Below are 14,867 nucleotides of genomic sequence, written 5' to 3' on the forward strand. Positions count from 1 at the left end.
GCACAACATACCACAAGTTAAATAAAAAACTACCAAACTCCGCCCAACTAATATTAATAAACATTACAGCCAAACTAATGGCCTAAATAAAAATATATCTCAAATCCTAACAGTTATCGCGGGTGATGGCGCCATGAGTTGCTATTATCCAAAACAGGTGCAAATAAACATGTTTGTATGTCCTATGTATGTTTGTTTTAAAAACGTTGCAGCGGCGCTGGGAACTGCAGTCTTAGATCTGGGTATGTTTGGCATCTGCAACTCTTCATATACACATTAACCCTATTTCGGACGGGGAGACCTTTCAGGATTTTCTTGTACAATTGTCAAACGCCGCGAGACATTCAGCTCATATTTGGTGACTTTTCCTAAATGCTCATTGCGCACATCTCAGAAAAAAAAAATGCCGGGTCAGGTCAGGTCAGGTAACCAGAGCGGATTTGTTGACCCCACCTCAGAAAAGTTTGCAAACACGTCAGAGGTTGAGTTTTTTCACGAAGTTATTTCCTCTCATCAAGTCTTCAAAACAGTACCTGCAGTATGTGTCGTTTGTATATCCCAGAATTTTTTATCTGTGACCTGAGGTTAGGTCAGAGTCGTGACCTTTACATTGCAAGCCTATGGAAAAGTATTGAAATGCGACCTGCACCTCGAGTAAACGAGTCAAAACCACCCAATTCTTTAAGAATTATGACAAATTATCTTATCTGTAATGATCCAGGTGCCATTTACTGACAGGGACACCGGAGAGGGTTGATCATGTGAGGTGATATCTACCATACATCAATGCTCACAATACTTACAATATTGACAATGCTTTTGCTTACAACACTTACAATACTTACGATGAGACCAGCAAGCACTCTGCCGTTACAGTTCTAACTTCTGTTTCGAAAAACGACGTTACACACATTCGCTGCCAGCATAACATGTATTGTTTGACAGTAACAAAATACAATTGACATCTGAACCCCAAATGGACCGCCATCCACTCAAATTTTATAACCCTGACCGGTCAGGGGGCGAATGGAGGTCATTTCCTGGGCATTACACTCAGACCTTGCACAAAATATCTCACCTCACAGTGATCATTACAACCAGTAAAACGCCTTTTGGGCGAAGAACGAGCGAGCGAGATAGTGAGCCCTGCACGTGCAGAAGGGCGAGAGGGTACTCCCAACGGGCTTGTGCAAAGCACCCTTCTAACCGGTCGCTAGCGGTGTACCAAATTTGAACGCAATCGGCCCAGCCGTTCCTGAGATCTGGAAGCGGCATTCTGCACGTGCGCACGTGCAAACGGGGTCCACAATGACTTTTGCACGGCACCCTACTAACCGGTCCCCAACCGTGTACCAAATTTGAGCGCAGTCGGCCCAGCCGTTCTCGAGATCTGGAAACGCCCCCTGCACGTGCGCACGTGCAGTAGCACCCTATCCGCAACACATGGGAATGCATTGCCTGGTCGGTGCCTACCTGTATGCCAAGTTTCAGCGAAATCGCCCCAGTAATTACAGAGCTACTGAAATGGGAACAAATTTGGCACCTCTTATTGTTGTATTTTGCACGTGCAGTGGGGGTCACTCACATAGATGAAGAGTATCCGACCTTTGGTAGAAGGGATGCAGCTACCCTATAAAAATGACCGCAAGACAATCGCTCAAGCCGCTGCTGAGATATGGGCCTGTTAAAATCATTACTTTTGCAAAACTGCTTGAACACCCTTGACTTATCACGTGGCACGTGCCACGGCGGTCACTGAGATGTATCAAAAGTAGTCAATTACGGGGTAGAAGGGATGGGGCTACCCAGCAAAAAAGACCGCAGGCCATTCGGTCCAGCGGTTGCTGAGATATAAGCCTCTCAAAAGCGTTACAGGCCGGGCCGGGCCGGGCCGGGCCGGGCCGGGCCGCTCATACTGAGATTTTTCCGTTATATTGAAAAGACTCACTTCGCTCGCTGCGCTCGCTCGCTCGTAACAATAGCACCGACTTGATAGTGGATTTCAAAGTACTTGCATCAGCTCTTCCTGCTATTGCAGACGATCATCTCCTCACAGGGTAATGTTGTTCGGGACATGAACGAAGATCGTTTTCGGAGTTTCATAAGTGCTACTGCAACAGCCTGGCACAAAACAGGACTTGTACGCTCTTCTCTGCACTTTGCCCTTCAGTATATCACAAAAGAATTGTTTAGAATCCATCTTACGCTTCTTTCACAGTCTCCCTTGCCACCGTAGGGCATAGATAGATTGCTGTTGCTGGTTTAAGGCACGGTAGATAGAAATTACCTCGGTTCTCAACGCCTTAAGTTATTTTCATAAAAAAGAACAAATAAATGATCAATAAGATGACAGGAATGTAAACATTTTAATCGTAAAGTAGTCCAAATATTGGAATGAGCTTTTGCTTTTCAGCATCCTCCGATTCATCATCTTTATCATTTGAAAATTCGAGGTACATAAAATGTTAATCACGCGCTCATGTTAAGTGGAAATATAGTACACGGCAGACACATCAATTTTTGACACTGAACATTTCATCCGTAAATGTTTTAGCATAATTTAAAGTTAAAAACAGCGCGAATGGCAGAGTGAAGCAAACAACATCTTTCACCCATTGATATAACATGTAATCTGTGGTGCGCCAGATGCGCCATTATTTGTCAACCGCAGAAGGTGACATGTGACGTAACAGCATCAAGAGCATCTTTTTTCAAGAACTTTTCAAAACAAGTTTCCTATCTTTCTTCCCCCATTTCTCTCAGCTTATTGATTTTATGAGGCAATGGTATGCACCATAAATTCTGTGAAAATAGTTTGATCATTTTCATGCATTCTTAAAAAATCGAGTTCCCAACCCCATTGTAAAATCACTTACAGAGAGAAATATTTTGAAGACTTACTGTTTTTCGTTTTGATGTCTATTTTCTCATCCTTGACGCGAAAAGCGGTTAAGTTCTTCAAATCTAGCATTATACACTTGGTTCATGGTTCATTGTATATGACCGGAACCAGTCATGTTGAGCACAATGGCTATCTAATGATTTTCTGTACATTAAGTGAAACCAGTTGGCTGACCTTTTGTACCGACCGCAGTGTCTGCGCCGGACGTCCGGCTGCCGCCTTTGTTTCCGGTCCCGAGGATTCCCCAGCCGCCGCCTTCGACTCTGATGCCGCTCTCCCGCGCCTTCCCGCTCCAGCGGCGCTGGCGGCCGAGAGCTTCCCCACTCATCTGCACATTGATTGTATGCTAACACGCATTGCATCGCGGCTAAACAGGCGTCGGAGCCCATCGGCGGCGACACTTTGCCGAAGCCGCGCCGCGCTGGTATGCAGATGACGGCGCCACTCGGCCGCTGCAGAGGGGCGGCGGCGCGCTTTGATGTGCTGTTCATCATCGGCCCATAGAGCCGGAGACGACCGGAACTGGTGCTGATGTGTCGCCACTGATACCGTGTCGAAAGGGAGCGTCCGCCGCTCAGGGCGCCGCCAAGTAATCCTTCGCTTCCGGAAGATTAAGCGTGATGACGAGGTAGTGGTGAGTGACTTTTTTGTTTTGCTATGGAGTTGCTTAACCATCTATGGGTGTACTATTTATAATAAGTGATCCATATTTCGGGCAATATCATGTTCATGATCAATCCTTTGCAGTGTAAGCACTTTTTAATTTTTGTATTGGTTATTTTATAAAAGGCGCCTACCCGTTTACTTACATATTATCAAGCAAATAGATAATGTCAGCAGACAAAAAGACGTTTATATATAGTCACGCTAAAACAGTATGCAGGCTCAAATTTACAAATCTAACTGGGTATGTGAGTAAATAGGTGTATTTAAGCACACAACTTATCACTGCTGTAGGTATAATCAAGCCCAAGTGAAGCCTGTGGTTAAGCTGCCGGAATTCCACTCCTTGCTGAAAGGTATCCATTGATATACGAAAAGTTTGTAGAAAGACAGATGTTCCCGCCTGAAGTACAAACACGTCCAAAACTTTCCTTCATTATCATAAGATTAGCCTCACAAAGGTCGACGAAATGCTCTCCATAGACTACTCCAGGATTCACGTCGCCAGACACTAGCGTTTCTTCACCAAAAACACTCTTTCCTGGACCCCGAAACGCTGCTGACAGCTCTTCTTCCATGCTTTCCGGGCTGTTTTTCTCGGCGCTTCAAAAAACACTCAATTCAAACACGGCTGGCGCGTGCTTTTATGTGTGCCACACTGTGTCGCGCTCTCCGTCTGACTCGGAGTGACGAAGTCCTATATATGTAGTGGTGAGTCGGTCGTCACGAGTCGAGAGATCATAGCCGCAGTTATCAGGCTGAAAAGCTTGCTCACGCTCGATAGAACAGCGAGCCCAGTTGCAGCCAAGGTGTTGGGGTGTGTCGATTCGGCAGATTTATCTGGTGGGATCTTCGACGCGAAAATTTGACTTCGATGGCATCTGTACCTACTATGGCCCCTGACCTGAACAAAAAATAGCCGGCAAAATATCGTTGTTATCCTTTTTGACGGTATTTCGAAAATCACCTGTTACTTTATTTGCTACGAGTGCCTACATGCCCTGCAGAAGCAAAATTATTGTATGTAATGTAACGTAACAAATGATGTGTCAATTGTATATCAATTGAATGTTTAAATTTTGATAAATGATATTGAACTGGTACTAACATGGCATCGGTAGTTGAAGCGTAATATTTGTATATAGTGCTGCGCTTCGATGCTGCTTCGATGCAGCCACTCTTGTATTCTACTCGTACTAGTACATATGCTTTTATTTGTGTATGTCTCAATTTCGATCCCGACTTTGGTATTATCAATGATTTTGGTTTGAACTTGCTTGAGTATCTGTTCTTACATTACTGGAATTAGTTTCGTTTCAAAGTGACATAAAAATGCATTTCTGAACGTCCTTTTTTTGAAACACAAAACGACCACTCCATCCAGTAATAAACTGATATGTCGTCAATTACCGGGTGCAGTGCATAGGCCTCCTAATGCATTTCATCACCCAAGCGACAATGCAAATAGCTCTAAGCTATTGTTTCCAACGCCGCGTCGCATGTTTTTCGCTTCGCTTTTAGTTTTTCTTCGAAATCCATCCGGAAAGATACGCTAAGTGTTGTTTTGTTGGAACTGATGGCTTTGCAAACTTGTGACCGGAATCTGCAGCGAAAAAACGACATTCGCGGAATCGAACGATAGAGCTCCGGACGATAGAACCACCCCATTAGCACGTATCCAACAATCTTTGACTACCGATGTCGCACAGAGTTTAGAAGGCGCACTTTGTTTACTGGGCGAGCTGCGCCTATGATTACTGTCATGTGAGTCTAAAGAGGACAGATGGGGCACGCTGGCACGTGAGCTAGGGCGTGTTATGCACCATGGAAATGCAGGATGCACTGCATGCTAGCTAGAATTGTAGTAGGTATGTAGACTGTAGTGCAGTGCAGTATGTACATAGATTGTTAGACGGGCATGTATGATAAGCCTCGGCGTGATCCTTTCCTCGCAGCATTAGGCTGTCGCTGCAATGTCACTGACAGGCGGTAGGTCTTCGCCAAACCTTTGCTTTGCTTGTGTCAGTTCTATGTGATACTGGCACTTGGTGAGTAATAGATCCTTATCCCGCGCCCCAGTGGCGGTCTCAGCCAACTTCGCCCTAGTCGGGGGGGGGGGGGGGGGGGGCATATGTTACCACCCACCTCTAACTCAAAAACTAAGAGGGCTAGAAAGACGCGGTAAAAAGCAGTGGATAGCTCTTAATGCGTACGTTTGAAAGTATTTCAGTCATTTTTCATCTTAGAGCAATATTGGGGTCACCAGAGGTCATCAAAGGTCAAAAGTTGCCAATTGTCATTATATTTTTCAGAAAACATGCCATTATCTCAGGAACTATGGTAGCTAGAAAAACGCATGGAAAAGCAAACGATAGCTTTTGAACTCTTCTTTTGATAAAGCATTATCAAAATTGACCTCAGGTCCACGGTTTAGCCTCCAGAGAGCAAAAACTCCAAAAATAGCTGTTTTTACGGTAAGTGTTTTTCGACAATAACTTTCGACCACAAAAAGCCACGACATTTCTATTGCCAGAATCGTGTTCCTTTCGCCGAGACGCGTCGAATGAACAATAATTCGACCTTGAAAGGTCAACTTGAAAATTTGACCTCAGGTCAAGGTCATGACCTGACCGGAAAAGGTCATGTTGTATATCAGTCGATGCGTCTCCACAAGACAAACACAATGAGACCATCCCCAGCGTTCTATCTCTTTCCAATCGAGAGTTACTGGCAAAAATCTGTTTGTAGCCTCAAATGACCTCGGATGACCTTTCTAGAGGCTATCAGCAAAAATGACGCCTTGGTCATCACGGGTGGTCCAAATCATTGTGATTCTGAAATATTTGGACTGTTCCTATGCGTACATACGGATCTAGATGCAATTTCATTTTTCTCCATTGACTTGTAATGGAAAGGTCACGCCACTGACCTGACCTTAGGTCACGGATATAAAAAAATCCGAGATATACAAATTGTAGGCGCCCATAACAGCATGCAATCCACCAAGTTTAAAACCTTTCTGACAAACACTGCAGGCTGGACATGATTGCAAACTTTTTTAGGCTTGGTCAGTTAACTTGACCTGGTGACCTGACCTGACATGACCTGGGGTCAAAAATTTCACACATTGTCCAAAATTGATATACCAAAAGCTACCCCAAGCGACGCGGCGCTACGCGCCGCGGTTTTTTATTCACACGCAAAAAACGCGACAGGGTGGTAACATATGCCCCCCCCCCCCCAGCACTGGGGCGAAGGAAGAGTATATAATTCCTCTGAAATCGATCCATGCATGAAAGATGTTCTTGGCGGAAGTTCTACGCATTGTAAGGCTGTTTGTTTCATCACTTCCTTCTTTTGAGTTTCCCAATGGTAGTACGAATAAACATCATTAAGAAAACACGCATTGTATTATCTACAGTGAACAATGACGACAAAGCAGAGCAGGGTGACAATGAGGTGATGAGGGGTGACGCAATGTTGTACTGGCGCGGCTCCATGCTGCATGGCCGCCGGGTGTTCCCCTGTAACAGACGCACAGACAGACACACAAACATCAGGTGACAGACGTTGGGTAACGGACTGACATGTGCAGAAGGGCCGATGGTGGTCTTTGTTGGGATCACCAAAGTCAAATAACACGCAGGGGCCATTTAATGACGACGCAGATATAGCATAAACCACTTCAGCGAGCCTCCAGCATTCCCACAGTTTGGAAATAGGGAATGACAGCTTACCATCAATATGCTGACCGTTTACGGCTGTTGTCGATAACTAAGCAACAAGAAATAAGGAAACAAACTAGCACTTAAAAACCCTAATAAAAGCTCACAAACTGCTATATTCATACGACTTTAGATGGAGCACCCGGATGGCCTCTGAGTGCGCCCTGATGTTGCCATAGCAACGCTGCATAGCCATAAGTGGGATAATGGAATGCATTAGTCATGTTGTAATAGCTTGTGGCGCCTTCTGGCCTCATATCCCCAAGAAAATGCATAACGACCAAACAAATATATACAAACGATGGGTGGATGAGCTGTTTTGCCATGCCATGAACTATTTTCACGTTTCGATAACAAAGTTGTTGCACTGACTGTTTTCATGTTTGGGTCTTTGAGGACTGTTTTAGTAAGCTTTCATTCCGGCGCTGCCTGGTAATGGATAAACCAAATGTGATTTAGGATGAATGACTGCAGCTTAGTAGAGGTGAATTGACAATGAAAATACATTTGGGCAACAGAGCTTTTGCAGAGTGGAGCAGCATTATGTGCTGATATCGTGCCGATATTACCAAACTGCTGCACTCGGGCTATTGCAAATTAACGCGGTTATCATTATTTCCAAAATGTTTCACCTTTGAAAGACTAGTATTAAAAAAAATCCAGCTGTAACTTTTCCTACTACGGGCATGATTGTACGCTACTGGGTACTGATACCTACTAGCTAGTTCACCTGTTTTTCCCCTCCTCCTTCCCCTCCCCTCCCCCTCCCCAGTACTGACCGCTAATGACGTGCACCTGTACGTGCGCGTGCGCCGCGTTGGCCGGCGCGCACGTGTAGGCGCCCGAGTCGCGCAGCCGGGCGCCGCTGATGGTGAGCCGCGAGGTGACGTACTCCTGTGAGGTCTCTGTGACCCAGCGGTCGGCGGCCAGCGGTTCGCCGTTCTGTAGCCAGCTGAGTGCCACCGCTGCGCAGGGGCGTAACGGGTCAGTCGAGAGGGCGTGGTAGGTGGAATGCGAAAAAGGCCAATGCTAAAGTCGCATATCTCTATCTAGAGCATGAACTCTATCGAAGTTATTCACATGGGCAGTACAGACTGATACCAAGTGTAGGTTCCGTAAGTTGTTGGGATTTTAGTACATGAAGACCATGAAAAAGTATGTTCAACTAGAGGAAAAGAGTATATAACTATAAAGTGACGTGATTTGGTCTACTTATAGGAAATCAGAGAAACAACGCAGTGTGCATACCTTCTGAGCCAGTGGTTGGCATATTCACAACACAAGTGAGCCTCAGTGTTGAGTCCACTTTAGCGTACACTTGTCGTGGACCCTGGATTGTGGCAAAAGCCTCTGCGAAAAAGAATAGGAGGTTGGATATTCATAACGATGAAACCTGTGCGATGCAGTACAGCTGGGATAAATCAATATAAGATCCCGTCTATTGGAGCTTTCAATGTTCATTTTTAGATTCACCAAAGACTAGAATCACGTATTTATTTCTTACGTGCTTTCAAATTGGTGTAAAGGTATGGAAGCAAACATAAATCGAAGCGACTGTCCTGATAAATTGGAATGCAGTTCAAATGTGATTAATTGTAATAGGTTCAGGAGTAGATTGTCGTTTACCGAAATAGGCAGATTGCTGTTGTTATGTTCATCATTCACGTAGCAATAAAACCATTCTGCATCATTCTGCAAAATAAAACATTATATGCTGATCAACTTGACTTGATAGACGTGCAGTGTAAAATTGTTGCCTGTTTTTGACGCAAAAATAAAATAAAAATAAGGACAAACATGGCATGATCAAGTATAATTCAGACATGTCATTCCGCTTGGGTGACGCAAACTCACCTACTACTCGAAGATAAAAGGCCAACGACCTTTTGGGCTCCGTGTTTACCTGACACTCATACACACCAGTATCACGGGCCTGTGGGAAAAGGATACATGAACTCGATTACAAACAGAATGGTCAGAGTCACCCGTACCTACAGGTAAAGGAACATTTGCTAAATCACATCGTAACCGGTAACGGTTTTGTGATGTTTACGGGAAATGCGGGTATAAGGGTCGTCGACTGAACCTTTGTCGTGCTAAATGATTTGTATTTGTGTTTGTACATGACAGTTAAACACTAAAATGACTATTATGAGTGTCGCGTCAGAGTCAAAAGGGAGAACAAGATAGGATGCGCTCATTAATCACATCACTCGGCAAACAAACCAAATCACACATTCATGAATGTATATGATGTAAATGATGTGCGCCAGACAAAGTGAGGAAGCCTCTTACGTTCCAATGCTACGAACATCTTCCGTGCGTGCTTCTATTACGAACACTTTTCCCTGGAGAAATTATGCGCGTTCGGCTAGGAGATGTGCGGCGGCTGGGGGACACTAACCAGACCCAGTGCTGCTGGGTCACTGACCTGTGCGTATTTGACCAACAGCGTCCAGTTCTGGGAGCCCTCCGGATGGGCTACCTGGTACCGGGCGTCCGATGTGTATGTGAAAATGTCCGTGGTTAGGATGTGCAGATCGCGCTTCCTAATCCACGATACCTGTGAAGAGAACAGAGAGCGGGAGATCATGGACGCTGATGCAGTGCGAATTGTTAGCTACAGAAAATGTCTGAGATAATTATGTTGGCGCTTGTTTGATGGCTGATTTTCAGCACCGTGCCACATCTTTAGCGTCTTCATAGCAAGGCCTCCTCTAAGGATTTTTCACTGGGTGGGCAAATTTTTTCGCCGCTCCCCTGCCCAAGGGCTGATCCAGCCACTTCTTTTGGGGTTCACCCAATTTCAAAACCTGTGACGGGGGGGGGACCAAATAAGCTGTGCCATTATTGGAAACAAGATGATAGTTTGCAAAGTTAACGTAAACTTACATGTCCATGACTGCTCGGGCTCCTTGAAGCAGAAATCTAATAATGTTCGCTGCCTCTTTTTAGGAGGCATGGTCAGCTTACTTTTGACGCGTCCTCTTCATCTAGTTATATACGGCCCTATATCGACATTAACCCTCGCCGGGCCAAGGGGGTTGATATGCAACCCCCCCTTAGGTTTTTCGTAAATAACGTAAAAACGGCGGCGCGTAGCGCCGCAAAATTTGGCATACCCTCTGGGGCAACCTTTAGACACCTTCCCTTAAAATTTCAGGTCTCTGCTATTTTAGGTCAGGTCACCAGGTCACTAAAACCGGCACAATAACAGGGTAAAATTGGACTATATTAGCGGCGACGGAATCGCTGAGTTTATCGTTTATAGCAGTGGTCGGCAGGTCATTCGGGGTCGTGCCCCCTTTTTGGGCGCCAGGCAGGGCCATTACCCCCTCCTACCAGACCCCATTGCTGACACAACTAAGTTTACTGAAATTCCATACCGTCCTGGAACTCTTTGGGTATTTGTGCATTTCCAATGCATCAAATTTAAAACATGACACTTCCTCCACAAAACATTTAATGCCTATATCCCAGTAGCGGCGGAACACCTTCAATTAAGGGCGAGGGGGGAGCACTGCCGACTTTTGGTCCCATTCTTTCCATGCAACGCCCATAGGGCTAATGTTAAAATGCAAAAATCAAAGGGTGCACGGTGCCCCGGTGCCCTCCCCGTTCCGCCGCCTATGCTATATCCCATTTAACCCTTGTACGTATAGGGGCGGCGGGTGGTTTTTCGTTAAAAGCTCACGTAAAAGGCATTGGATCACGACAAAATTGTACCCTCGAGCCCATCATTTTTTTTTTCTCACCAGCCCGGAAAATATCATGACCTGCCATAATGACCGTTGGCTTATGAGCTTTTTCTGGAGATCATCTTGAGCCATAAAATCTCACTTCAAGAAGTTATAGCGGGTCCCGAATTCTCGACACTTATCATTGCCCTCTTGAATGAGACGGAATGACCAAGGACCTTAAAACGGGGCAGCAGCGGCTTCCTATGGTCACGGGTAGCACGCTCGTCTTTTTTATGCACAGCTCCATATCAGAGTCCGAGAGGCCGCGGGGGTCCGATCGACTCCTCCCCCTTACGTTAGCGGCTGTTGAAACGCCAACAGACGGGCGACGGTTAAAAGTTGCAGCTGCTTTTGAACGACTGTACGGAGGGGTGAGATGGTGACTGGTGAGGCGAGCAGGTACGTGAAAATTGGTATCTTATCAATAGTGTGCTGTGCCTTTGGCCTGGGCTAATCTTTGAACCCTGGGATGCAACAGTCACGATGGCTCCATCACTGGAGCTACAAACTCTAAAAAGATAGGCTTTCTCAGAATCCCTCATTACCCCCACCGAAAGGGCTCCATTACCCCCAAAGGGGGCACGCCCCACCATTTGCCGACCCCTGGTTTATAGCGTTAGAACCATAAAACTTAGCGTCACCAAATTTCAGACACAACTTGGGGCAGCCAATTGACGTGTGACCTGTGAGTTTTGTGTTCCAATGGCCTCAGGTCAGGTCACAAGGTCACAAAAACCGGTACATGGTCAAAATGGCACTGAAAATAAGCTATTTCGCCAATGAAATCTAGAGTAACAGAGTTGTTCTTGATTCAAACTGGCAGGGTATGCTAAGCTCACCGAGTTGTATATTTATAACCAACATCCAGGTTTTCCAAGTTCGGGTGACCTGAGGTCATCTAGAGGTCACGAATGCTTCCATATTAAGAAATAACTGGAAGTGAGTGAGGCACTGGGGCACTGGCTGCTAGCTAGCTTTTCTTTTTCGGGAAACCGAAGTGGTAGTACCGGACGTCCGGCCGGACCTTTATTTTTGCATTTGCTTCTGGGTGGGCAAATCGACGCCACTGGGTGGGCATTTATGGTGACTGGGTGGGCATTTGCCCACCCAGTGGGTATGTTAGAGGAGGCCCTGCTTCATAGCAGACGCTAAAGTGGCTGTCTCTGGATTGAAGCTGTATCGGCTGTTACGGATAGTCAGGCTGTAAAGGTCACGGCGCTAAGTTTTTCCGAAGTCATCGGTCGTCGTGAGACTGACCGTCACCAGCGCCAGTAACAGCGAGATAGTTATTCCAAAAGTTTGCTCGGCGATGCCATCTGACGCATGATTAACGCTAACGGCTCCGAGTATTGTCAAAGAATGGCACAGTTGTCATCATCATTTGGGCGTCCACTCAGCTCTCATGACAGCTTTCCCTTTCCGTTTGCTGAATTCGCTCCACTTATTTTGACTGGAAGCATTGAGTGGTAAGTGCCGAGTAACTTTCAAACTAGGTGCTGAAAACAGATGCTGCTAAATGCCGCCCTAAGCGTCACAGATCGAGAGCGAACGCACGGCCCGTTAGATCCTGGCCCTGCACATAGATGTCGCTAGTAGTTCAGCCTGAATGTATACTGTGCCGCAGTGCCTGCTGCCGAAAACCCAATACGTAGGCAGGCACTCCCAGGATGTGATCATTGGCATTACATTTACACAATGAGCAAAACAGTCGCTTTCGATCAAAAAGGATGCATTAGGAGTGTTTTGTTTCATCTTCACGTCTGCACATTGCCTTTTCCATTCGCCTTATTCCCTCCATTTCATCTTGCTCATATTACATCGGTTACATATTGCGCCGTCCGCACCGACTGAGCTGCTTCGTTCCGCAACGATTTATGTTTCCTTTAATGTCTCCAAATGCGTTATTTTCGCGCACGTCTGCGCTTTATCAGCGTGTATCCAGGCCTCTAGAGCAGTCATCAAGTCGGCACTGGGCACTGGGCGCCTTCATCAATCATAGGAAGACGAGCGGGCGAGCGGACGAGCCGGCTCTCTGGCCGGCAGGTCGGCAGACGGACAGACAGACAGATATACAGGCCGATGAAGGAGCCCCGGAGAACAGCACGGCAGCGGCCGAGTGATGGTCTACTGGCGCACAAACAGACCCGCACAGCCGGCGAACAGAGCGGTTCGAATTGTAAACAGGTGTCGAGACCACACGAACGCCCCTGCCACCGGCTCAGAGCAGAAAATCGCCTGTTCAAATACCTCACACGGCGTGCTTAAACAGCCCGAGCTGTGGAAAACGTTCTTTGAGTGCCGATGTTTTGACTTTTGAATAAGATTTTCAATGGATGAGCTGCATTACTGATAGTGGAACCTGATATAACTGCATTTAAGCTACTGACGCACGGGGGCAACTGAAATCTTTGTTAGTTATTATCTTTATATTACAGTTAATATTTCAGGCATATTTTGTTAAGCGTTTCTGAAAATATCTCGTCAAAACGAGCTATCTACAGCAACCATGACATCATTGGTAGCTAAAATATCAATAGAGTCTTAAGCAAATAAAAATGGAACAGAAAGGATAAGATTAATTATCATTATTTAACAAATGCCCTTGCCGCTTGCGCCATATTGAAAGTGTATGTTTTGCCGAATATTGCTCCAAAAGCTCCGACATTTATATCTGCAAATGTCATCGTTGTTCCACAGGTCACCTTACGACGTATTTCTGTTCATATGTCAGTGACAGGATGTTGACAGCCTCAGATCACAAGAGCAAACATACTTGATAGGAACCAGCCCCACGGTCGGATGTTGGCACTGCACCCCAAACAAGTCAGCAAGAGGCCCTTATGAGTGCTATTAATAAGAATAAGGGGGACAAATCGCACACGCAATCACGATGCTTCATATGTTTATTCTACCTCACGCAACTCACAGCTAACGGCACAACTCGTTTCTTGCACGCAAACACTTTCCCTGTGCATGGAATGCCACCGACGCCACCCCTCGCCCCAATAACGGCAATAACCGCAGCCCTCCCTCTTGGCCAACTCAGGTAATCACGGCCCCGACACATTAGCAGCGGCCAGCGGCCACCTCCAGGGCTCTCGGCCCTTCAGCGGCACGTGCTGGTCCGTGTCGTGTCTGGGTCCCATCTGCCGCCCCCCCCTGCCCCTCCCCGCGGACGGCCGGGGGGCAGCGCCCGGGGCGGCGGCCCCGGGAGCGGCCGGCCCGCGCTGCATGTCACCCAGCGATCGACAGGCGGCGGAGCGGCCGGCGGCGCGGCGACCGCACTCATTAGGTGGCCGACAGTAAATCACAGGTGCGATAACGGCCGGGGACGGTGATAACGAGCTGTTATATGCTGCAGAACCAACGGAGCGCCACGCGCCGCGCCGCGGCCGACGACCGGCCACCGGCGACCGTGGACCAGCGCCATTTGGGAGCGCGACCGGCGCTGAAATGACAGCTAGACGGCCGGCTCAGCACCCGACAGCCTCTTAAGCTGGAACTATTTCGGATGTAAAGCCTCACAATGCCGAACGGGCGTCTCCAATGCTGAGCTATGCCAGAAATCCCCTTATCGACGGCAATTCGTAATTCTATTTTATGGTTTTATGTTCGTATATGAGTTCACTGGGTATCAACCATTTTACGATGATCAGCTACACATTCTTAGATGAATGAATTTCGTTGCATAATTTCGTTTCTAACGTCGCCGAAAGTCGTTTCGTTCCGGGACATTGAAAGTTCCTGAAGTCCGGCTGGCCCGCAGGCACTGTCTCGTAGTCTCCCGGATATTCCTGTTTCATTACAGAGTTGATAAAGCCATCGTGGCCAGCCGGC

General features: G+C 46.8%; 1 protein-coding gene across 1 annotated transcript in view; it reads right to left on the reverse strand.

Moving 5' to 3' along the window:
* Positions 1-6,956: 6,956 nt before the first annotated feature.
* LOC122391264 (zwei Ig domain protein zig-8-like) overlaps positions 6,957-14,867 on the reverse strand; it is a 33,685-nt gene continuing 25,774 nt past the window's right edge. Inside the window, exons 3-7 of the mRNA XM_043385017.1 lie at positions 9,722-9,853; positions 9,145-9,223; positions 8,539-8,640; positions 8,070-8,255; positions 6,957-7,089 (exon numbers count right to left, since the gene is read on the reverse strand). Of these exons, the coding sequence (XP_043240952.1) occupies positions 6,977-7,089; positions 8,070-8,255; positions 8,539-8,640; positions 9,145-9,223; positions 9,722-9,853 (612 nt within the window). The 3' untranslated portion in view covers positions 6,957-6,976. The remainder of the gene's footprint in view (positions 7,090-8,069; positions 8,256-8,538; positions 8,641-9,144; positions 9,224-9,721; positions 9,854-14,867) is intronic.

Source organism: Amphibalanus amphitrite, unplaced genomic scaffold (genome assembly GCF_019059575.1).
Source record: "Amphibalanus amphitrite isolate SeventyFive unplaced genomic scaffold, NRLGWU_Aamphi_draft 000428F_arrow, whole genome shotgun sequence".
Classification (NCBI taxonomy): domain Eukaryota; kingdom Metazoa; phylum Arthropoda; class Thecostraca; order Balanomorpha; family Balanidae; genus Amphibalanus; species Amphibalanus amphitrite.